General features: G+C 46.2%; 1 protein-coding gene across 6 annotated transcripts in view; it reads left to right on the forward strand.

Annotated features, from left to right (window-relative positions):
• Positions 1 to 24,494, forward strand: part of ZC3H4 (zinc finger CCCH-type containing 4) — a 47,952-nt gene that overhangs the window by 2,189 nt on the left and 21,269 nt on the right. For 5 of the 6 annotated variants that reach the window (XM_077131342.1, XM_077131344.1, XM_077131343.1 and 2 more), the window contains 9 exons: positions 13,649 to 13,868; positions 14,177 to 14,287; positions 16,276 to 16,498; positions 17,730 to 17,884; positions 18,718 to 18,814; positions 18,920 to 19,059; positions 19,668 to 19,775; positions 22,297 to 22,408; positions 22,917 to 23,026. In XM_077131342.1, coding sequence (XP_076987457.1) covers positions 13,649 to 13,868; positions 14,177 to 14,287; positions 16,276 to 16,498; positions 17,730 to 17,884; positions 18,718 to 18,814; positions 18,920 to 19,059; positions 19,668 to 19,775; positions 22,297 to 22,408; positions 22,917 to 23,026 — 1,276 coding nt within the window. Of the gene's footprint in view, positions 1 to 4; positions 8,874 to 13,648; positions 13,869 to 14,176; positions 14,288 to 16,275; positions 16,499 to 17,729; positions 17,885 to 18,717; positions 18,815 to 18,919; positions 19,060 to 19,667; positions 19,776 to 22,296; positions 22,409 to 22,916; positions 23,027 to 24,494 lie in introns of those variants that run through there. The other variant, XM_077131346.1, reaches the window with a different exon arrangement.

Consider the following 24,494-nt stretch of genomic DNA (forward strand, 5'->3'; position numbering starts at 1 on the left):
TACAAAATTTTTTGTTTTGTTCTGTTCTGTTTTGTTCTAATTAAATGTATCGTCTTGGGAATCGCAGCCCATCGCAGCCTGACTCCAGTTCAAGGAAATAAACAGATTAGCAAAGGTCTGCTCTGCTAAGCCCACGTTGGGCTTCCTGGCCCCCCCTTGAGGGGGCAGGTGTATTACCCAAAGGTGCTTACATGCTTTATTCGACCTCTCAGGAGTTCTCTTATGTCAGAAGTGTATGTCTTACAATGGGTTGGGATGGTAAGTAGCCTCTTTTATTGAGTAATTCAATTATCTCCCTCATTTTGTCCCTTTCCTGCCTGCTTTCCTCCTCGCCTTTAGAAGAAAGTGATGCTTGAGAAACTGAATTTATAATGTTCAAATCAGGATTCTAACCCTTTTGAGCCCTTTTAAATTTGCACATCCTTTCAATGTTTTTTTTTTAACGTACACAGTTTTCTTAAAAAAAAAAGGTGCTTTACTGTAACATGACAAAAACCTATGTAAAAGGCCCATATGTTTTCAAACCATTGCCATCCCCCGTTCCATTTCAATCATTTCTTTGTCTCCAGACTTCAGCTTTGAAGAAAGTGGATACAAGTCCATTTGTAGGAAGCAAGGTTACTGAATTTGGTTTATTATACTTGCATCCAAGTTAATGTTCTGTTCTCACTTGCTCCCTCCCCTTCCAAAATAATTGTGGTTCAGAATATTATGGTTCAAGTAGATCCGTTTTCCTCATTTTTCTCCAATGTCTCTTATGGTGATGGACGTTTAAATTGAGCAAGTCATTTGTAAAGTACTGTTTAAGCACAAAATCTGTAAACTGTGTCAAGCCCCAGTCTCTCCCCCTGCCTGTCTCCACTGCTCCTTTGTTCGAAAGCACATGCCTGACCGTGAAAAGTTGATGTGAATGTGTTACACGCCCAGTCATGGTGGAGAGGACACTTCCTGCAGCCCCCAGTCCAACCCTGTCCTACACGTACAAGGAAAAAACAGCAACGGAAATGACTTGCAAAACCAAACACTGTCCTTCTGGTGTGTTTTACAAGCATAAGTTTCTCTGTTAAAAGACAAGACACGTGAAGTTCCAATTTCCCCCCTCTTGTCAGCTTTTGGTCCCTGACATACTTTGTTAGAGAAAACTTTTTTAGCATGTAGTGCTATTCCCCTGCAAAAGTAACATTGTTTCCTTTTTTCCATTCTTAAGAGCAAGAGGGCCACTCACATTTAGATGAGGAAACATTTAAACTAAAATTTAATAGGGCCACTTGTTTTGTTGCTAACATGTTCACAATTTACTGCCATGAAAAGGTGATCTTAGATACGTAAAATCGGTTGTGGGAGAAAGACGTGTCCACAAATTACAGTATCCTGCAAAAAATGTCTGAAGCACAAACTGAACACACGATCCAGTACACAAGGTCAGCCGAAAGTGAGTTGCGTTTATTTGAAATTTCCCATCCCTCACGAAGTTCCCTCTTCATCAGCTAAGAGCAGAAGCTGGACGCGAACAGATCAACCTTCCCAATTTCAGGTGGTATTAAGTTGTAGAAGGATGCTTATTTTTAGTTCTTAGGTGAAATGCTTAGGAAATGAGATTTCTTTTGTAAGTAAAAAATTTAGCATTCATTCCTTGTTGAATATAAAAATATTTTCCCAAATGTTTAAGAAGCTCTTAGGCTTATTAACACAAGGGTTTATTGTTTTCTGTTCTCAAAGAAATCTCATCCATCAGATTCAAGAAGCCCCAGTAATTATTCAAACTGTAATTTGGTAATCTTTGTTTTTGATATGTCACAGTACTGCCTTTTTTTCCCCTCTTGGTCCCAAACTGATGTACCAGTATTAAAATTCAAATTAATGGATGTTGCAAAAAAAAAAAAAAAAAGGGTATCACTCAGAATCCCTGATTTAACAACAAATCTTATATACTTGTAACCTTTGAAATTTTTATTTTCTCTGGGTAAAATGTTTGAACTGAAAATAAATTCCAAAGAATTTCCCAGAAAAAACAAAAGTTGTGACCACGAAAACATGAATATTCTGGTCGTAAAAGCCCTTTCTTTTAAAGCTCCCCCTTTCCAAATTTGCTCTTCAAAAGGAAAAAAGTAACTCTCCAAAAGGGCTTTCCAGCTCACAGCCTATCCTGTCTCCCAGAAGGGGTTTTGCTGTGCTTTGAATGTTTAAAATTGTGATTCTTTACAAGCTTGGATTTTTTTCTTTCTCTTTTAATAGAGCTAGCCATTTTAGAAAGCCACTATTGTGGCTTTTCTTTAGCCAGGGAGGCAGGTCCCAAGGGGAGTTTGTTTTGCACCTGTGGATGAGGCTTTCCTGGTTGTTTATTGCCTGGTGAGGGTGAAATGAACCCTTGACTTTGAACTTGTATGTTTCCATATGTCAACATAGTCAATTACATATTGGGCTGGGTTAGTAATATATCATTTAATAAAGCCTCTGCCTCCCTCTTTGCTCTTGGATCTCTTACCTTCACTGATGGGGAAATGGCTGTCTCAAGGTTGCTTTATCCGTTTTTTTCCATTATATTTTTGTGGCTGTGGAATCCCTGGAAACAGCTCATCCTATAGGCCAGTGCCAGTTACAGTAAATAACCTTTATGGCTAAAATTACTAACAAACTATATCCAAGCCTCTGTGAAGAGCTCTAGTTCAGGCTGTATTCCAGAGAACCAAATTTTGGTACCTGCAACTGGTTTCTTTTAGTGCCACCATGTGGGTTTTGACCCTTTGTTAGGAGGTTGAATGACAGTAAATAACAAGTGAGATAGCCGAGTTTCAGAATGAGTAAGATGCTCACCTGAACCTTGGCACCATAACCACTGACTCAGTATGAGAGAAAGGGATGGTTCTTGAGAGTTCTGGTAGTAGATATTTAATATCTGATTCATGGACCTGTAGGATTGGTCTGCTTGTTGCTGGAGGGAAGCTTGTCATGGTTTGAAGCCAGATTCATAGTTAAAACCTAATAGGAAAGGGGAAAATCTTCCAGTTTGTCTCAGTGGCATTTAAAGTCAATTTGGAAAAGTTACATTAAAAGTAAGAGTATTTGGATGGGAGTTTGGCTTTCCAAATTTATTGGCCTAGTTTTTACTGCAGACTTCTTTTGCTTTGGTAGTCAGTGTAGATGAGATCCTAAAGACTTCAGTAGTTATCTGAGATTTTGTGCATCAATAAAAGTGACACAAGACCAGTTGGGCTTTTTGAGTGGATTTCTGGCACCTTATTCATTAAGTTGACTCTGACCCATTTCTGACAGAAATGAAGACATGGTGGCATCTTGGTTGTTGCTGGGCTCAATTGTGTCCTGCTGTGGGAGTAATTTTTTAGTAGAAGCAGAGTGTTTGCTCAGAGCATAGTTTGTTCCTCCTGGCCAAATTGCTCTAGATAGAGGCTCTTTCTTGCATGTATTTTTGGTCATTTCGTGCCCTTGTGAGTTGGTGATTTTGTTCCCTGTTTGCAGGGCAAGTTAGTGGCCTTTCTTTTTTGAATCTTGGAGGTGGCAGCAGGATTTGTAGGGAAGAAGCAAGGGCTTGGGGAGTCATATGAGACTATGATCAGGCCTGGTCCCTCCCTGCAGTGACCACCACAGGTAATGCCCACTCATCAGGGTCATTGTGGTCCCGTGCTCACACTGCACACAGTGCCCAAAGGCAGCCAGCCTTGATTTCCTTCTCTTCCCGCTGTCCCTGTTAAAGAAGAATTCTAAATAGAACTTTTACAGTCTGGTACATAAATAGAAGTAAGAATAACATCTGTGTTTTTGAAGGAAGTCAGTTTATCTTTCACCTTTTAGGGTTCTGGTCCGTTTCCTTAATGGCAAGGAGCCAGTCAGGGTTGAAATTAAGGGGAAGCCATCTTAAAGCCTTCTCACTTGCTCAATATTCTTATTGTAACTGCTAAAACCGTCAAACTCTTGAGCTTTTGCTGACTGTTTCTTCTTGTGTTTATCTGTGACCCTTCGAATCTGACTCAGGAAGGCAAGGCCTTCTGAGATCTAGGAAACAAGATTTGAAAATTTCACACCACTGCTGACTAGCCCTGTGGCCCTGAGCAAGTCCCTTAACTCTCTCCACAGTCGCTGAGAGAAATGTGCAAGGTCTGTCCTGGCTTCAAGATACTGTTTTGTAATTTGGCTGTGCCGGTTATGGTTGTGTTCACTTGACCACCAGGCTTGCCCTGTGCTTTTTTTGGAGCAGAAAGGTTTGGGGTGTGCAGTACAAGGAATGCTTCTCTCTTGAGGACTTTATTTAGAGTTGGGCAAGGGTTGGAACCGCCTTTCCCAGGCCTCATATTTCCTTTCCCCACATCTGACCGCCCTTCTGCAGCTTCTGGCTATGATAAGGGGTTGCTACTGCTTCTGCAGCCCACTGATACCACCTGGAAAGTAGATGCCTTAAAATTGTCAGGTGAGGCTTAGTGGCTGACTCACCGGCGGGTCCATGAGGATAGACCCTAGCTCAGGAGCTGGCTCAGCACCGGGTTCCCTTGTCCCCAACTCTTACAGGTGGTTCCAGCAATAAGAGAGTAAACTTGAGCGCCAGAACGCTTAATATGTAGCATGGCACACCAGGGTCAGCCTCTTCTGGGAAAGCTAGTGGGCAGTGGGCGGCAGTCCTGAATGTGGAGGTCGGGCAGCCTCCTTAGTCTCCTTATCTTCCCAAAGGTACAGTATCGTCTCTTGCACACGTGGCATGAGGCCATGCATCGTACTTCATATGCATTAGCCTGTGTGCATTCCCTTCTTGCAGCCCTACTCCCAGAAACTGAAAGAGAGGTGAAGTCACCTATCCGAGGTCACAGAGCGAGAGGGTAGTAGAGTCAGAACCGAGTCCCCACACTCTATCTGTTAGGCTGCCCTGGCTCTGCTAAGATAATTTTCAGACTGCATGTTACAACCATTAATCAGTGGGTTATGAAGTCCCTTTTTAAAGTCATTTTCTGAATTTGAAAAACAAAGAAATGGAAGATGATAAAAAAAAAAAGCAGAGTAAAGATTAAATGTGGCTTCTTGAAAGTTTTGTTTGATAGAAATGTAAAGGAGAAGTGGGTCAAGGTCAAAAAAGTTCAAAAGCCCCTGTATTTAGTACTGTAGCAGTCTCCAACTGTGGCTCTAGGGCCAATTCAGGCTACTCTGTAAATAAAGTTTTATTGGAACACAGCCAGCTTGTTCATTGATACTTTCTGGCTGTTTTTGAGCTACAATGTCAGAGCTGAGTCATTTGGACAAAGACTACAAGGCCCACAAAGCCTCAAATATTTTATTCTTTGGCCATTTACGGAAGTTTGCTGGCCCCTGTACTGGTCCCTTGTGTCCAGAGGTAGATAATGGTGGTGGAGGGGGGACCAGAGGGAATAGGGGAAAACACACATATTCCCTTAAAAATTTATCCCACAGAGGGTAAGGGGTTGTCATTGCCCTCAGTGACAACCTGCCATGGCCAGTCATCCCTGCATTCAACTCCTTCCAAGGGATGTAGAGGGCCAGTCCCCAGCTGTTGAACCCCTAAATTGAAGGGATCTTCATTCATTAGCAGTAACTGGAGCTTTCTTGAGGCCCAGTACGGAAGTGGATTGCAGCTAGCACATCCCTTCCATGGCCTGACCCAAGGGAGCTGAGCCCAGACGCAAGTGTCACTTGGCTACATGTTGTTGCAGGTGGCTTGGATTAATGCCCTCTTGATTTTCCTAACAGACACCAGGGCTTAGGTTTCTTTGGGATTCTGGGCCCTGCTGCCGCCCTAGCCCCAGAGCAGTCATGTTAACCACAGCCTCCTGGCAGGGGGAAACAGGGTTGTGTCCCCAGGCTGAAAGGATGACAGGCGGCCCCCCGTCTGCTCATAGATGCACCTGTGCGCTCTGTCAATCACTTTTGAGCCTGTTAGGAAGCCCTCCATAAACACTTGGTGAATGAACTGGTGAGTAAAGGCACCCCTCAGCAACCTCATCAGTTTTTTTTTTTTTTAAGTGATCCAGGTTGCTGAGGGAGTTAACTGATAAAAAGTCTACTGTTCGCACTGATGAAATTGAAAGCACGTGGGCAGTTTGCTGAGCTTGATGCCGCATTCATTTAGAATCTGTCCTGTGTCCTCATCCCGTCCCTACCAGGCCCTGGGCTGGGCTCAGAGAGGTGCAAGGGTGACTGAGAGCCTCTTGTCTGCCTTCAAGGAGCTTACAGTCACTTGCAGGTAGACCAATAATCGTGATAATTGTAGTTCTTTGGAAGAAATTCTTTAGTGGTTTGTGAACAAGAAATCATGCCTTAGTTCCAGGCTTCATTTTAGAGGAAAATACTAAAACCTCATGTGTGTTGAATGTATATTGGGTGGAACCAGATAGATTTCTCTGCAAATTTAATAAACAGAAGTCTTAGTTCACAAGTTAAATGATTAGACTTTCCTTTCTGGAGCGATAGAACTTTCTGGAGCTCAGATGAAAACCAGCATCTTCCTAGCTTTAAGCACTCTGTGGTTGGTGTGAAAAGGTAGGAAACTGTTGCTAAGAACAAATTTCGGAGATTCACCTACCAGGAGATATTTGGTTCTGGATCTTTGGGGAAGTTTTAACATTACAGTGAAAGATTTATCAAGTACATGCAAGAGATACCTTTGCTCAAGAATGCAAGCTGTTTTCTGAGCTTGTGGGAGTGAAAGATGACCAGTCAGGCAAAGAAAATGATATCCTTAACATGACAAGCTTCCTCTAGTAGGCTGTGTCTTTTCTTGGTGAGCCTTAGTTTCAAACTTCACAAGAGATGTTCTGCCTGAGAGGTTTGTGACCTTGACTAACCCCATTGTGGGCACTGCACTTGTGGTGGAAGCATCCCTTTTCTTTTGGGGGACACTTTGGAATTTCCAACTCTCAGATCGTGTTGCTTTCTGTCCAGCTTGGAATAAGTCCTATTTGGTTTTTCACTAGGATTCCTTGAACCTCTTAAACTACCCGAATATCTTTCATCAGATTTTTTAATGCCACAGTCCCCTACATTCACCTATTGGGAGGACTTTTTAGTATTGCATCTTCACATTTAGCTCATTTTCACTCCTGAGCACTTATTCCAGGCCAGTTTGGTGCTGAGTGCTTGGTCTACATAGGTCTTACAGAATTCTACCCAGCGCCATCAGAGAAGTTGTGTCACTGCTTTCACATCACAAGGACAAAACTGGGGCAAGAGCCTTTAAGGAACTTGCCCAGTGTTTTAGCACCTCATTTTGACATTTCATAGGATACTTTATGGGCTTATATCTTATTTTTTTTAACTCAAGTATAAATTTCAGAGTGGAAGAAGTTATTTTGTCAGTGAATGTGTTTAGTAAATTATTCTTTTCCTGATAATTTCTAATTGTCTTAAGGGGAAGGAGGTTAAAAATTGGACCTTGAAGTCAGGAAGTCCTGGACACAAGTTCCAGTTCTGCTCCTTCCTAGCAATGAACCTGTGAGCAGAGTTCCATCTCTGAGCCTCAGTTTGTTTGTCTGTAAAATGGGAATGTTTGTTGATGCATTTAACTAAGGAAGGCGTACAAAGGAAGAGCTCATGGCAGTGTCCAGCATGCAGGTTGTTGCTGTAAAGTATTTGCAGCAAAGATTTCTTACTGCGTTTGGTTTTTCTGAGGTACTCGGGCAGGTTTGACACTTATCCATTTTGCAGATAAGGAAACCAGGGCAGAGAGGTCAGGCCTCCGTAAGGGATGGTGGAGGCCCCCTGCCCAGACTCCAGCCATTTGCTGAGAAATTAACTTCTTGAGGATTTGACAGCTTCTCACGTTGCTGAGGTTGTTCCACCTGGGACTTTTTTTTTTTTTTTTAACTTTCCATTATGGAAAATTTCTGACATATACAAGAGAAGAAAAAAGTAGTAGAGTATGCTACCATATACCCATCACCCACATTCAACAATTATATACATTTTGCCAATTTTGGTTCATCTTCCTCCATTCCCCATCTCCCCTGCTTATTTTAAAAGCAACTCCCACGTCTCATTTCATCTTTAAATACTTCAGTATGAATCCCTAGCTTAAGGGTTTTTATTTAACATGACCACAAATGCATTATCATTCCTACCAAAATTAACACTGATTCTGTAAAACCTCAGATTCCCAGTCTGGGTTTACATTTTTCTACTTTTCCCCACATTGACCTGTTCCGGTAGTTTTGTTTGAATCTGGATCCAGGCCATAGGCTGACTGTCTGGTGGCATTGAAGCAAGTGGCCCCAGGTGCTGGCAGTTGGGTTTTTCTTCACCCTGTGCTGAGTGTGTGCTTGCTCTGCAGCCAAGCCTACCACTGTCCAAGTGATGCGGGGACGTCACCACGGAAATGACATGATGTCATAGAAGGCGTTAGGCCCACACTTGAGAATGCTGAAGGAAAGGGTGACACAAAGTCCATTTGCTCTTGGTTTCTGGTCGATGAACCTTGGGTAGTAAGGACACTGAAAAACATGTACAGGACCCAGAGGTTTATGTCAAGAGTTTCCTGGCTCTGAGAATTCCTCAGTGAGGCCTACCCCGTGACTGCTTCACTCCGTCCTAAATGGTGGGAAGGCTTCAGGGGCCTTCCTTAGGGAGCTGCCAGAGCCCTGAGCTGGTTTTCTAAAGGAAATGCCCTGTGTACTTTTCGCTGTTAGTAAACGACTGTCCCGCAGGGTCAATTTGGGGATTCTGGACTTCTGCATTTAGGCCAGTCGTTAAACATTTGATGAGGCGGAGCCTCCTTGTAATTTTTGTAATTTTGTCCCTAGTTAATGGGTCATTTAGAGCCTACCCAGGCAATTTGTTGAGAGTTTGGGCAGTTAATGATCATAACCTTGACCTTCACATTAACCTAGCCTCCTCTTGTCAAAGGCTCTCATGATCTTCAGGTAACAACTGCTGTTCACATGGCTTTCCACCTTTTTTTTGTTATGTTTTGTCTTTTTTTTTTTTTTAAACCGGGTAGATCTGCAAACCCAGGCACCTTTTCACTTTCATCCACGTTTTGTCTAGAGACTAGCCCCGTTGCTAAGCTTCGTATTTGTAAAGGGCCCTTGTCCCTTCTTCTGGGGCCAGGCTTCCATGTACCTGTTCCTCCTGTTCAGTCACTCGGTTGTTCTCTGCTGTCACCTATATTAGAGTTGAAGAAGGGGGATGTCGATTTGCTGGTTTTGTCAGCAGGACTTGTTGGGAGAGGATGGTGCATGTGTGGTCAGGCTGTGTAGCCAGAATTTGGCCAACAGTTGACAGTGCCACTGTAGAGAAGTTGGCCCAGCCTTTCCCATAGAGAAAATGCTTTCTAGTAAGCATTCTAGCCAGTTTAGGGTTATCCACATAGAGGCATGCTCCTGCTAGCTAATCTTTATTCAGCACTTCCTTTGTGCCTGGCCCCATGTCAAGGACTTTATCCATATCACCTTATTTAATCGTCACAACCCTTTAAAGTGAGTACTATTATTATTCCATTCTACAGATGAGAAAACCAAGGCTCAGGTTATGCACTAAGAGCACACAGGCATGCAGTGGGCAGCGCTGACTGTTAGGTTGTTCTGTAGGAAGGGAGAAAGAAGCATGATGCCCAAATTTGTAACGTGGCGCATGGTGCTTACCTACTTCGGGGACTTGAGGTTTCTTTACCAAGTACCGTTTTTGCTGATCCCATGGTACATGATGAACGCAACATATCTCTGTACCTGTGGAGTTGGCCTGGTAGCCTTAGAATGGACATCTGTAACCATGCTTTGACTCAAGTGGAGGAGCCCAGGGGCTACCACTACCTCTGAAAACAGAAACTTAAATGCCCTGGAAACAGTCCATAGGCACAAGGCCGAACCAACTCTGGTCCTCTAGGCAAGACCTCTTTCCATTCCTCTGGGGGCCAAGTTGCTATCCAAACGGGGTTGGTTCTTACCTCTGATGACTGGCTGGTTGAATTTGGCAGCCCTTCCAGGGCCTTGCCAGGCCAGTCCCTGGAAATAAAGCACTCTCTGCCCAATCTGGCAGCTGGGTTTTCTTCTACATGCCTGTCTCAAGAGGGTTGGGCAGGTCGAGATTTAATGATTAGCGCATTGGGGCTTCCCCCACTTTTCTTGGGGGATTATGTCACAGTCTATTAAGCATGCTCCCTCCGGTATTTAATCCACTTTGACATGGATTTTGCTGGCAGTGTGTTAAGTGGCCCTGCTTAAACCTAGTTGCTGTTTTGTGGAGCCTGCCATTGTGTGGTAGTGTCTGGCCCACAGGCTTCCCATCCTCTGTCCCAGTAGATTTTTTTTTCCCTTTGTTAAACAGAGTCTGGAGAAAATAGCTAAGACCCTGTATTCGGGAAACACATTTAGCTGGGGCAGGGGGTGCATCTCTGCATCAGAGAGCACCCCCTGAGGAAGGTGGTCATGGGCAGAGGTCAGACCAGCATGTTGCACAGCCCTGAGAACCCACAGTGGGCAGGCAGGGGCCACCATCGAGCGCCCCCTTCAGCATCCCCTTTTGCCTTCATAAATCTACCAGCAATTTCTTCTTTATCCTGTTTATTTTTTCAGCCTCTCCCAACTCTAGGGAAACAAGGTTCTGAGTCCTCAGTGCCCGCTTTGTGAGAAGTTGTACTGTAGAGTCTCAGCAAGCCTTCCTGGTGTGCCTGGGGTGGCGGGGCGGGTAGTGCAGTGAATCCCTCTTGGCTCAAAGTCTTTAAGGATACTTTTGAAAGCTATACTTCCCTGCCTTGGTATGTGCTCTGGAATGAAAAGGTTTCCTTCTAGACTCATCCTCGAAGGCAGGTAAAGCTCGTGGAACTCCTTGGTTAATGTTCTGCCCTTTGGTCCCAGGGTGTCGGATGTGGAGCAGACTGTGCTTTCATCCAGGTCGGTGTGTGGCCTTGGGGCAGGGCTGGCTGCCTAAGCCAACTTCAGGCAAGACATCTACCTGCCATGTCCTCGCAGCTTCCTAGCCCATGAGAGGGCAGAAGTGAGGGGGTATCAGTGTTCCGTCCAGCCTTGGTTCAGCTGACCTGGGCATATTTATCATGGAGGCTGCTTTGTGGACTAAGTTTGTCATTTTTATCTTCTTCTTAAGGGGAAAATGTGGTAGAACACCTGGCTCAGAGCAGGGGCTCAAGAAAAAGTTGGGGCTCGGGACACTTCACACAGGTCCCTTAACCTCTCGGGCCTCAGTGGCCTTGGGTACAGAGTGGGGCTGACAGGGGTGTCCACCTCGGCGTGTGGTCATCTCCTAGGTGGAAAAGGAGTGGTCTCCCCTTCCTGTCCATCCTCCCCCACCCTGGGCTGGGATCAGGGAATGGGTCTGTTTTCTGCCCCCATTGTTGTGTGACCTTGCCAGCCAAGTCCTTTCACTTCTCTCCCTTTCATTTCCTCATTGATGCTTTCTCTGTGTCCCTTCCAGCTCTGACAGGCCTTTCTGGATTCCAGTAGGGTCTTTTGCTAATCATATCTTGAGCTTTATTTTCTATAATCTCAGCTTCTGGGGCGGGGGGGGGGGGGGGGGGGGGGAGTCAGGCCGCTCCTGACTCCTGAGGGGCTGCCTGGAGATCCTTAACCCCTGCGCTGGGAATTCGTGGACTTTACTCCTGTGTCCCCTTTCAGCTCTCTCCTTTTCAGACCCTAGAGTTGGAGGTGAGGTACTTTTTAGCTTTTCTTCATGAAGTGCCAGCCTCTCCCCCTCCAGTCTTCCCAGCTGGGAGCCTTCCCAGCTCCATTATGTCTGTTGGTGTGTCTGTCTGTCTGCCCCTCCCTGCATTTCTCCTGAGGCGTGGTGGCCTGGGCTGCCCACGGTGTTCCCATCTGAAATGCACTGTCGGGTTTGCTCCAGTAACCATTCTCCTAGGGCTGTTTGCAAGTCTGGGCAGCCGGAAGTTTGCTATGTCAGTGAAAAACAGCTTCTCCCTCGGGTGGGTGAGTGCCACAGAACCAGTTTCCCCGGTCAGGAGTTTCTTTTAATTTGGGTGAGGCCTTCCTGACCATGTGGCCTCCCTCCAGGAGGAGCTTTGCTCCCCGCCTGTTCAGCAGACCTCACCCAAGCCGGAAGGGAAGGTGGCTCACTCACCAAGAATGCTTGTCTGGCCCCTCCCCTGCAGGCCGGCCCATGGCACCCTAGCAGTTCACGGGAAACAACAGAAGGCACAAATCTGCCACCTCTTTGAATCATTTCCCTTTGAAAACCAGAAAGAGTGTTGTGCTCTGCATTTTGTGTTTTGAGAGCTGTCCTTGACCTTCACCTGGGGTGTCCGGGGAGCGGGGGTGGGGAATGGGGTAGGGTGGGGGCTCAGTTACTTGGGTTTTAAGTCATTCCTTTGGAATTGGGGAGTTCAGAGAAAAGTCCCTCGCTCAGGTCCCCTTGATGTCAGGCGAGCCACACTGAGGCGGACAAAGGAGCAACTCAAGTGGAAGGGCTGTGGAGGGTTCTCCGAGATAGAGAGGGAGTTGGGTGGTTGTTTTCCCACAAAGCCCCTTAGAACCTTCGGGGACGCCTGGGGCCAGCCTTGCCTAATTAGCTGGTATTCGCCCCTGACCTCCCTCCTGTCTAAGTGGCCTAGGGCTTTTCTGCTGAGCTCAGTTTCCTTTGTGGTTAACCTTTTGGTCATGGACTCCTGTTAGTCTCTGTGCCGCCCCAGTTAATTGCGCTGGGAGGGATTTTTCTGGTCTCATACACCTCCCCATGGTCATTCGTGAGGAATGTTGTTTTCAACCAGCTCCTGTACTTGTGAGAACTGTTTCTGTGGGTTTGGCTCAAAAACTTGATTCTTTACCCAGCTGCTCCTTCCTTCACCCCATATATCCTCTTTATCCCCTCCCCAGGATGCCAAGAGGTGAGCAGGTTAGAGATGGGAGAGAAAGGAGGGTCTGCAGTGGGTGAGGTGGCTCTGACAGTTGCATGTGCGCACCCTAGGAGAGGCCTGGGGCTGGGAGCCCTTCCCCACACCTTCCCCCATTCTCTAGCCTCTCAGTTACCCTGCCTGCGGCCCAGCAGTGGGGAACCAACAGGGTGGGTCAGACCTCAAAACCTGGAGGCTGAAGCCTGGTCACTGCTGCTTCAGAATCTGGGCTCTCTGTCCACTGTCCACAATCACTATCATCAGCCCCCAGGGGGAACCCACACCCAACTGAGCAGGCAGACCCCAGGCTGCTCGGAGGGAAGCTACTCGCTATTCCCTGACAGTTGAAGTTTCTGTGGTCAAGTGAGTTTCAGAAATGCTCTAAAGCAGAGCTGCATGGCTTTCTTTACAGCAGGACTTCTCGTAACTTCTCTTACAGCATTAAACATTGTGAATCCCCAAGGTGGGGATTCCTTAAACACATTTGACCACAGAACTGATTTGCTCTCCTCTTTCTGAGAACATTAGTCCTGGGGAACACACTTTGGGAAACACCGGTTTGCATTTGCTCCCATGTTAGTGGCAGCAACTTCATTGAATGCTGGCAGCTCACTATACATCCCCCATCCCACCCCAAACCCTGTCCAGTTAGGCCAGAGCAGACACCGTCCTTTTGGGGGAAGGACAAAGGATAGCATAAGAAATGGCACCCCACGTCTCTCAGTGTTTCTCCTGGCATCTCGCTGTGCTCACAGCCCCATTGCCATCAGCCAGACCAGAGCCATCGGGTGGGCTCCGTATGCGCGCCACACTCATGCTGGCCTTGGGGTTGGTTTGTAGGGAAGATGGTGAGTTGGAGGAAGGTGAACTTGAAGATGACGGGGCTGAGGAGACCCAGGACACCTCGGGAGGGCCGGAGAGGAGCCGGAAGGAGAAGGGGGAGAAGCATCACAGCGACTCGGATGAGGAGAAGGCTCACAGGAGGCTGAAGCGGAAACGGAAGAAAGAGCGGGAGAAGGAGAAGAGGCGGTCAAAGAAGAGGAGGAAATCCAAGCACAAAGTAAGTCTGGGAGGGTTCACTGAGGCGGCCACTCTCTGGCCTCGAGCCTGGCTACGAGCCCCAGGGCTAGGCTCAACTTTTCAGCCCCAGAGGGCCCTCAACAGCAGTACTGTGTTTTTCTTCCCCAAATTGGTTGAAGACTTTGTTTTTAAAGAAGTGGCAGCTTGTGCTCCATTACCAGTAAGTACCCCCAGGCAGGGTGTTTCAGATGGAGCCTAGAGCCCTTCTGGCACTTTCTGGCAGGGTTTGTTCTGGGGCTGATGCTGCCAGAGTAACAAAATCACTTTCCACTTGCCTTGTCGTTTCAGCGCCATGCTTCTTCCAGCGATGATTTCTCTGACTTCTCTGAGGACTCCGACTTCAGCCCTAGCGAGAAGGGGCATCGCAAGTACCGAGAGTACAGCCCCCCATATGCTCCTGTGAGTAATGGCTGGCGTCTGGCCCTGTCTGTATGGGCTGCGAGAGTAGGCAAATGCCAAATGCCAACGGTTATTGAACACTGACTATTGGGTGGACATCTTTGTGTGGTGACATGTGCATGGGGTTTCTTGTCTCCTCGCTGTCTAGGTGTTTTTATGCCCATCTTACAGGTGAGGAAACTGAGATTTAGAACATTCCGATAGGGTTGCCCAGCTCTGGAGTGGAGGAACTGGGTGTTAACCTCAGGTTGGGTCGCTCTCCTTGAGCCCTGCTCATCTGCCTTCTCTCTGCTGCCTCTTCCCTGTGGCCTTGGCAGGACTCACATGTGTCTCAGAGAAAGAGGCTGACTCATTCACGTCAGAGCTGACTGTTTTTCCAGTAGTTCAGAAATGACCTTTTGTGGAAAATTGGCAAGAAAATGAAATGGCCACGCGAGTAGACTATTTCAAATGTCATGTAATGAGAAGTTAAATACACATCCCATTATACCTCTGAGCTTGAGCATAACGTTTAAATTTGTGAGTTTGAATACAGTTTTTTTGCCACATCTCCCAGGGCTTCCTGGAGTCTCACTCTGCTAACAGTCACCATACCATCAACTTGGATTTTCAAGTTTGAATAAATAAATGTTTTTTAAATTAGAAGCTTAAAAAGGTATCCTGTGACTCAGCATCATCCAGCATTGTAGATTCTTCATTAAAGGATATTGTGGTTGAGGTTGATGGGGATAGAGGGAGCATTGTTCACTTGATTTTGAAATAGGTGTTGAGACTTTTTTGTTTTGTTTTGTTTGTTTTTAATTTTTTTATTTTAAACATAACAACATACAAACACGAACATTCTTACCATATGATCATTCCATTCTTGGTATATAATCAATAACTCACATATCATCACATAGTTGAATATTCGTCACCATGATCATTTCTTAGAACATTTGCATCATTCAGAAAAAGAAATAAAAAGAAAAAAACTCATACCATACTCCTTAGCCCCCCCCTCATTGACTGCTAGTATTTCCATCTACCCAATATATTTTAGCCTTTGTTTCCCATATTTTTTTTCTATACCCCTTACCACCTCCTTTCATTGATCTCTAGCATTTCAGTCTACTAAATTTATTTTAACATTTGTTCCCTCTATTATTTATTTATTTTTAATCCATATGTTTTACTCATCTGTAGATAAAAGGAGCATCAGACACAAGGTTTTCACAGTCACGCTGTCACATTGTGAAAGCTGTATCATTATACAGTCATCTTTGAGAAACATGACTACTGTAACACAGCACTGCAGTTTCAGGCAGTTCCCTCCAGCCTCTCTAATATACCGTAACTAAAAAGGTGATATCTATATAATGCATAAGAATACCTCCAGGATAACCTCTTGACTCTGTTTGAAAATCTCTCAGTCACTGACACTTTATTTTGTCTCATTTCTCTCTTCCCCCTTTTGGTCGAGAAGGTTTTCTCAATCCCTTGATGCTGAGTCCCAGCTCATTCTAGGATTTCTGTCCCACGTTGCCAGGAAGGTTTGGTGTTGAGGCTTTTTGAGATCTGCTTGGTTGTGTGTGTGTGTATGCGCGTATTTTTTAAATATATATGTATTAAGCTTCATCCCATACCACTTGGCACTAGCATATTTTGAAAAGCTTCCTTTGAAACAGCCTCCTCTATGGTTGCCAAGCAGTCATTAGTCGAATTTCAAGGACCCCAGGAGCACCCCTTGAGCCTGCCAGGCCCCTCCCCAGTGTGTGTTGTCTGTCTCTGGGGAATGCCCCTCTTCTTCTTAACACTTATTTGGGGTTCATGGGGTCAGGTTTCTCAGTATTCTTTGATGTCTTAGTCCTTTCTGCCTTGTCAGGGTAGAATAAGCACAGAGACCCCCAGACTGAGACATGGGTTCAGGAACCAGCGGAGGTCTTGGGGATACTGACAGGAGGGGCTGGCTTACGCCTCTTCTCCCTGTTTCTCTCTGGGACTGGCAGTCGCACCAGCAGTATCCCCCATCACACTCAGCGCCCCTGCCCAAGAAGGCCTATTCTAAGATGGATAGCAAAGGCTATAGTGTGTATGAAGACTATGAGAATGAGCAGTACGGGGAGTACGAGGGGGACGAGGAAGAGGACCTGGGCAAGGAAGATTATGATGATTTTGCCAAAGAGCTGAACCAGTACCGGCGTGCCAAGGAGGGCAGCAGCCGTGGCCGAGGTGAGTGCCCCAGACGTCTGACCGGAATGTGGGGCCAGGCCTGAGGTGCGGCAAGTGGGTTCTAAGTCAGGGGCTGGGGATGCAGTGCAGAATAAGACCAGGTAGGTCACCTTGGGCTCCCAGAGCCTCAAGTTCAGTGGGAGAGATGGGCAGTCATCTAGGGTGAGACAAGTGCCACCAAGGAGGAGGGCAGGGAGCTGCACACTTGTGGCACGGGGAGACCCAAATTAGCCATGTAGGGGCCGGGGAGGAGGGTCCTGTGCTGAGGCCAGGCTGGTGTGAGGGAGGCCAGTGGGACTCTAGGGATGTATTTTTAAACTCACTTCCTGGTCAGCTGCGGAGGAGAAGGGAAGGAACAGCTTCTCCCTGATCTGGAGCCCTCTCTACCTGCCCCCTCATCCTCCCAGCTCCTGTCACCTGACCAGGTGTGACTGTAGCCCGTGTACCTTCCACGCCTCTGAACTTTGAACTTTGGCAGCTGGAAGAATGGTGGGGGAGGGTGCCAGAGCACTGGAGACAGGTGGCAACCCAGCCTGACCTGAGAACCGTTTCCTTTCAGAAAGACATGCCAGCCTGAGGGGGATTCCAAAACTTTCCAGCCCAGTGGTTCTACTCTGGGAGCTTGTAACTCCTGCGTAGGGCCTAGCTTGATGTTTGAGTGGTCATTCATTCATTCATTTAGCAGTCTTTCTTGTACACCTCTGTGGGGTGGTTCTTTGGGGAACTTCTAGACCAGTGCTATCTGATGAACTGCTCTGCTAACCATCTTATAGTTTCCAATTTTCTGGTGACCACATTAAGAAAATAAAAAGGAACTAGTAAAATTAGTATTACTTTTAAGAGTGTATATTTTGTATAACATGACATATTCAAAATCTTAGGATTTTAGCATTCAGTAAGTAAAAACATTGTTGATGAAGTACAGAATTTTTTTGGTGATAAATCTTTGAAACCCGCTGTGTGTTTTACACGTATAGCATGTCTCAGTTTGGATCAGCCATGTTTCCAATGCTTGGTTGCCCTGTGGCTGGTGATCCCATGAGAAAGTGAGGTGGTGTCTCTAGTAGGCCTGCATCCAGAATGCCAAGGGCCCCCTCCTGAGGGGACTGTTAGTTTGTCTGGGATGCTGGGGAAGATTTTGTGGAGAGCAGGATCATGTAGTGACTGACCTCAGGGCAAAAACTTGGGCTAACTTCCGCCCCTCCCCCGACCTTTCCAAATCCCTGTGCAGGGAGCCGAGGCCGTGGCAGGGGCTACAGGGGCCGAGGAGGCCGTGGGGGCTCACGAGGCCGAGGTCTGGGCAGAGGCAGTCGAGGCAGGGGCAGAGGCTCCGTGGGAGGAGACCACCCGGAAGACGAGGAGGACTTTTACGAAGAGGATATGGAGGTGAGGTGCCCTCCACCCTTGGGGCAGTGGGTGGATGGGTACTCTAGGCTGTGGTGCTAGGCAGGAGGCCTGTGAGACAAAGGTACAGAGACACGAGGACATCTGGAAGGAAGGGAAGCATTGGACAGCAGTCTTATTTGTATTTAAAATATTACCAAGTCTTAATTTGGTTCAAAATTGAAAAGGTGGGTGGGCAACGGTGGCTCGGGGCAGAGTTCTCACCTGCCATATTGGAGACCCAGGTTCAGTTCCTGGTACCTGCCCATGTAAAAAAATAATAATAATAATAATTTTGAAAAGGTACAAAAGAGTGGACAGTGAAGAATTCTTCTTTCCACTACTGTCTTCTTACTACTCCGTTCCAATCTCTGGAGACAAGTTTCCCAAGTGTCCTCTAGAAGTATTTTGTGCCTTTACAGTCAGGTGCATGCTCATTCACCCACCCCCACCTGTACCCCAGTAGGCACATTCCCCACACACTGCTCCGTGTCCCCTGCTCATTCCACAGTGTGCCACTCATTCTCCTCCAGCCACACAGTGGTCAAGGAGGTTCAACAGGGCTATAGTTGATATGCCTGATTAGGTGGGAGTTTCTAAGAATGAGGAGGGTGCATGGGAAAGGAGAGGGTTAGTGTGAGTCTAACAGTATTGGGGTTGTGGTGTGAGTCTCTAGGTTGACTACCTGCCTTTTAGAATCTGAAGTTAGTTTTGTCCTGAGATTGTGAAAAAGGAGAACGAGGCAGAATGTAGAATTAGATCCAGTTAGGAACATTTTGAAGTAATTGTTCTCTCTATGACACTTTCTTGCTCCCTCCTTCTTTCTGGAATTCCAGTATGGAGAAAGTGAGGAGCCAATGGGAGATGAGGATTATGATGAGTATTCCAAGGAGCTGAACCAGTACCGCCGGTCCAAGGATGGCCGAGGACGAGGTGGGCAGGGGCCAAGGAGGTGCATGCTTGGTGGAGCTCCTGGGTGCTGCTGGACTTGGGGCCAGGGGAGGGTCCACAGGCTGATGCTGTCTCTTTGCTCTGCAGGTTTGAGTAGAGGCCGTGGCCGGGGGTCCCGAGGTCGAGGGAAAGGGATGGGCCGGGGCCGTGGTCGAGGCGGGAATCGAGGAGGGATGAACAAGGGTGGAATGAATGATGATGAAGACTTCTATGATGAAGACATGGGTGTAAGTTGACTCTTTCCTTCTGATTTTTGGATAATTTTTTCTTTAATGACTTGTCCTGTGAGTTGATCCTGCCCCTGCTCCCAGCAGCCTCTCTTTACAGGGACACTCAGTATTGATCATCCCTCCAGGGGAGCTGCTGCCAGTGAGACCCTCTGTTTTTAAAGCCACATCTTTGGCAGCATCTGTACTTGTTGAGAATGAGTCCCTGTGGTTAGAAAGGTTCTAGGCCACCCTTCCAGTTGGCCCTGAAGAGTTTCACAAGATGGCACATGCTCTCTCCTTTAGGAGTTAGGTGTTTCCTGCCAAGGTGTGTGGAACACAAATTTCCAGTCACCAACAGCTCGAAGAGCCAGAGACTTTTCTGTAAGAGTGCCAGGACTGTGTAGCACAGGGCTGAAACCCTACCCACAGCCTTGGCGTTTGCCATAACCGGCCAGTAAACATTTCTGTTACATAAAGACCCTTGACCAAGTGCATGCTCATCCCTCTCCATCAAGATCTCCATTAAATTTCGTTCCCCTAGAGCCTTTCTCCTCCTGGTCTACAAAGGCCTTTCCCCTCCCCTCCCTTTCATTCCCCTTTACATCCAGACTCTGTGTTCCCACCAGGACGGCGGCGGAAACTACCGGAGGAGTGACCATGATAAGCCCCACCAGCAGTCTGACAAGAAAGGCAAAGTCATCTGTAAATACTTCGTGGAAGGGCGGTGCACATGGGTAAGGGGCCATTTAGAGCGCCTTGGTGATGACAGTAAGGCAGGAAATCCCACAGGACACTTGGCTTCTCCAGAAACGTTCTGGAGGTCGCACTAACTTCACACTGCTCGGGTAGGGTGGCAGTGATTGTCTGATAGTCCTTGTTCCTGGAGCCACTCAGTGGTACCCAAGATACCCATGGGTTCTAGAGTCTTTATTAGTTCTCAGAAGGACAGGGATACAGAGAAAGAGGCCACATGTGGGTTTTTGGTTGGCTCGTTTTTATTTTATTTTTTGGCCAAAACTTTCAACCCATGTGGCCTCAAATATATTTATCATTGTTGATGCTAATGCAAAGATGTGATATACCTTGGCTAAGTTATTGGATTTGAAGATTGGAGAAGTCATCTCAGTAGGAAAGGGGGTTATCAGTTTGACCTCAGACTTGACAGCAGAGTTCAGTGCTGCAGGATGAGCCAGTGACCACAGAGTTCTGAGGGAAACACACATGAGCCAGGATTAGTCCAGCCAGCCTTTTTTTCTAGCTTTTTATTTTGAAATAACTTCAAACTTACAAGAAAGTTGCAAAAATAATATAAAAACAACATATAGAATTCCAACATGCTCTCTCACCCAGATACCCATATTTACCAACTGTTAGTGTTTTGTAATATTTAGTATATCATTCATTCTTTCTGTCTACCTTCCTGCCTATTTTACCTACCTACCTACCTACCTGCCTATGTATCATCTAAACATCTGAGAGTAGGTTGCAGACATCATGCTCCTCTCACATTTAGCACTCACTTCCACTAATACATTCCCTGAGAACCAGGACCCTTGCTGTGCAGTCACCTTAACTACAGCTGTCAAGTTCAAGAAATTTAACATTGATGTGAAGTGTATAGTTCATATTCCAATTTTTCCCAATTGTTGTCCCAATAATGTCTTTTTTTCCCCCCGGGTTAAAAGTTTTTTTTTTAATTTTTATTTTAGTAACATATATATAACCTAAAATTTCCCCTTTAATCACATTCATATCTGTAATTAAATGGTGTTACTTATAGTTATAATATTGGTACCATCACTATCATCTATGACCAGAACCTTTCTATAATTCCCAACAGAAATTCTGTATCAGTTCATCTTTACCTCCCTCTTTCCAGCCCCTGATAAACCTGTATTCTAGGAAATGACTCTAGGAATTTGCTTATTCTAATTATTTCATATCAGTGAAATCATAAAATATTTGTCCTTTTTTTTTGGTCTGGCTCATTTCATTCAACATGATGTATGTCTTCAAGGTTCATCCATGTTATTGCCTGTATCAGAACTTTTTACTTCCTTTTCACAACAATATTCCATTGCATGGCTAGACTACATTTTGCTTCTGTTGATTAGACACTTGGATTGCTTTTGTCTTTTGGCAGTTGAGAATAATGCCATTGTGAACATCAGTGTGCAAATATTTGTTCAAATCCCTGCTTTCGATTCTTTTGAGTGTATACCTGGAAGTGGGATTAACCAGTCAACTTTTTGTTTCAGTATAAAGGCACTGGACAGATAATGCAAACGTGACTCCAGGAGTATGTACCCATACATCTGTCTGAGAAAAAACTATGTGTTTCATACAAATATTCCTTATAGTCACAGTGCATGTTTTCTTAGAAACTTAGAGTATACATGGGCAAAGAAGAATGAATAAGGATAAATGGGTATGGACTACCATTTTTGTTGTTAGTTCATAGCAATATTAAGTCATTTGTATGAATGAATAAATGAAGAGGAATTGAAAACACAAACTTTGATTCCACCTAGGTATTGTTTGTTCCAGATTGTGTTCTACTGAAAATACTGGACGACTCATCTCCACTGACTTGAATGCATGGACATTTGTCTCTTAGAACAAGGAGTCTGGGAGCTGGATTGGGCAGTACAGGACTTGTGCAGTGGGCTGGGGCACCTTACAGGACCCAGGCTCCTTCCTCCTTTGTGTTCTGCCATTTTAAGCATGTGGCTTTTGTCCTCGTGGTCAAATTATGGCTACTGTGCCTATAGGCATCGTATCCATGAACTAGAAGGAGGGAAATGGGTGAAGGGATTTTTTTATTCAGGAAGTATTGTCCTTTCCAGCAACTTTTCCCTATATCACATTGGTCAGAGTACAAGAGAGGCTAGGCAATGGAATATTTTTTTTAGCTAGGCACATTCTTCCATGTCAGGAAGGAAGAAACATGAAACTGGATGCCAAGTAAGCAGCTATATCTGGGTGTCATGAAGCAAGCAGTGAAAAACAGTGTGAGTAGGTAAGAGAGAGGAAGGCAGTGCAAGAAAGAGGAGAAGGGAGAGGTGCAAAGAAGGGAAGGAAGGCAGTGAAACAGAGGCAGGAGGAATGTAGACTTGGCACCTCCCGCGTACGGAGCTTCAGAGTTGGTGGAAACAGTGTGGATGAGCCTGCCTTTGCTGGGCCCACTCCCCTTTTCCAGCAGGAATCCTTCTGGTCACGGGCCACCATCTCACCTTCTCATTGCTTCTCTTACAGGGTGACCATTGTAATTTTAGCCATGACATCGAACTACCAAAGAAGCGTGAACTCTGCAAGTTTTACATCACCGGGTTCTGTGCCAGAGCTGAAAACTGCCCCTACATGCATGATATCCTTTGGTGCCCAACTTGAGTGGTCCCTCTGCTTCTTTTGGGTAGCAGTGCCAGCCTTCGCTGGGCATCCTCTCTCCTGGGCGCTGAGCCAGAGCCCTGTGGGTCTCCATCTCATTTAGCCCTCACATCCGCCCTGTGATGTGGGCCTGCAGTTCCCATTCAGCAGATGGCATATATACTCTCGAGATTACAGGCATCGTTGTCTGTTGTCTTTCTGAGATTTTCCCAACTAGCTGTATTACCTTGGACAAGTCATTTAACTCCCCAGTCCCACCCAGGACACAGTCCTGAGGCCAGCATGGCGGGGTGGGAAGGGCTGGGGCAGGCATCTTCAGAACACTAGGGTCTGGTTTGGGGTCTGCTGCCAACCCACTGTGCAACCCTGAGTCAGTCACCTCACCTCTCTGGGCATCTGGCTCCTCATTTACAAAACAAAGGGGTTGAATTCTGCCTCTCAGGTGAGTTCCATGTGTTGAGGCACTGACCTTAATTTTTCGCTTGAACGTGATTTTCCCTGTAAACTGTACCACACGACTGGGAACTGCATCAATGGTGATGACTGCATGTTCTCCCACGACCCTCTGACTGAGGAGACCAGGGAGCTCCTGGACAAGGTGAGCACTGGCGCCGGGTAACTTGGTCTGGAGGCATGCATTCCATTGACACGGCGCCACCCCCTGCCTGGCTGTCCTGTGTGGGCTCACAATTCCAGTTACATTGGTCCAAAGCTGGGCCATTGGCTGAACGGGTCACCCCTGTGTCTGTTCCCAGCCAGGGCAGGCTCAGGAGGGAGAGGCGGGCTCACTACCTGTGACAGTCAGGTCCATCCCAGTGCGTGGTGTTCTCCCTGAGGAGTCAGGCTTAGGGCTTGGGGGACTCTCAAGTTCCCGTGCATCTGGACACCCGAGAGGGAGTGGGATAAGAGAACAGGCGTCTGTTCAAGGGAAGGCTTTCTTGCCTTCTATTTCTCACAAGGTTTTAGAGTAGAAAAGATCAAGTCCAGCTTTAAGAATCCTTCAGTGAGTTCCTTGTTTAAATGTGGGCAGTGCTGCTTTGAGGGGCTCCAGGGGAATCCCATGTGAGCACAAGAGAAGTGTTTTCTCATGGAAAAAGTTCTCTCCTTTGCCAGTCCCCTTCAGCATCCTGTTCCCCTCCACTAGAAATAGGATTTTGTAATTGGTAAATACCAAGAGCCCATGACTTAATTTATAGTGTAACCAGTGGTAAAAAATAATGCTACCTCGTTTCTGGTGTGAAGAACTAAAAAGTGTCTGTCAGAGGAGTGCCCCCTGCTGGTGGCTCCGGGCTGGTGCCATAGACCAGGGCTGTCCAGTGGGAACACAGGAGCTGCAAACACAATCCATGTATTTAATTTCAAGTTCTCTAATAGCCACACTGTTTTTTTAAGTGAAAAGAAACAAATGAATTTAATTTAACAATATGTTTTTTATTTAACGCCATGTATCAGAAATGTTATCATTTTAGCAAGTTATTAATAATGGAAAAATGATTATTGCTTTTGTTATTGTACAAAGTGTTTGGGATCCAGTGTTTATGTTGTAATTAAAGCCACGTTTCGAGCACTTGATAGTCATGTGTGACCACTGGCCACCGTATTGGACAACATAGCACCAGACTCCCTGATAAAAAGCTCAAGCGTACCAAAGCAGTGTTATTTCAGCTTCAGGCCACAGACGTTTTGAAAGCATTAGTATACTCATTCCCAACCTCAAGTCACGTTCCACTAGATTAAATATTAACACTGAACCCGAGAAAACCATACCAGAATCGAATTTGGGTGGTCAGAAAGTAGAACTTAAACTCTCCTTTCAGTTATCTCAGAGAAGGAAGAACCTAGCCCAGTGAAGTCTCAATATCAACCATTTCCTTCTTGCCCACCACGTTTCTGCTTGATTCGCTGGAGCTAGAGACCTGGGTCTCCCAGGAAGCCTTTGGGGCCAAGCAGTGGTGCCACTTAGGGTCACTCTGTTAGCCACCTTCTCCAGAAGGTGCTCTTTTATTCTTCCTCCTTTTCCATCTTTATTTTCGCCCTTCCTGGTGACATTTCTGTCCATCCAGAAA

Source organism: Tamandua tetradactyla, chromosome 16, assembly GCF_023851605.1.
Source record: "Tamandua tetradactyla isolate mTamTet1 chromosome 16, mTamTet1.pri, whole genome shotgun sequence".
Classification (NCBI taxonomy): domain Eukaryota; kingdom Metazoa; phylum Chordata; class Mammalia; order Pilosa; family Myrmecophagidae; genus Tamandua; species Tamandua tetradactyla.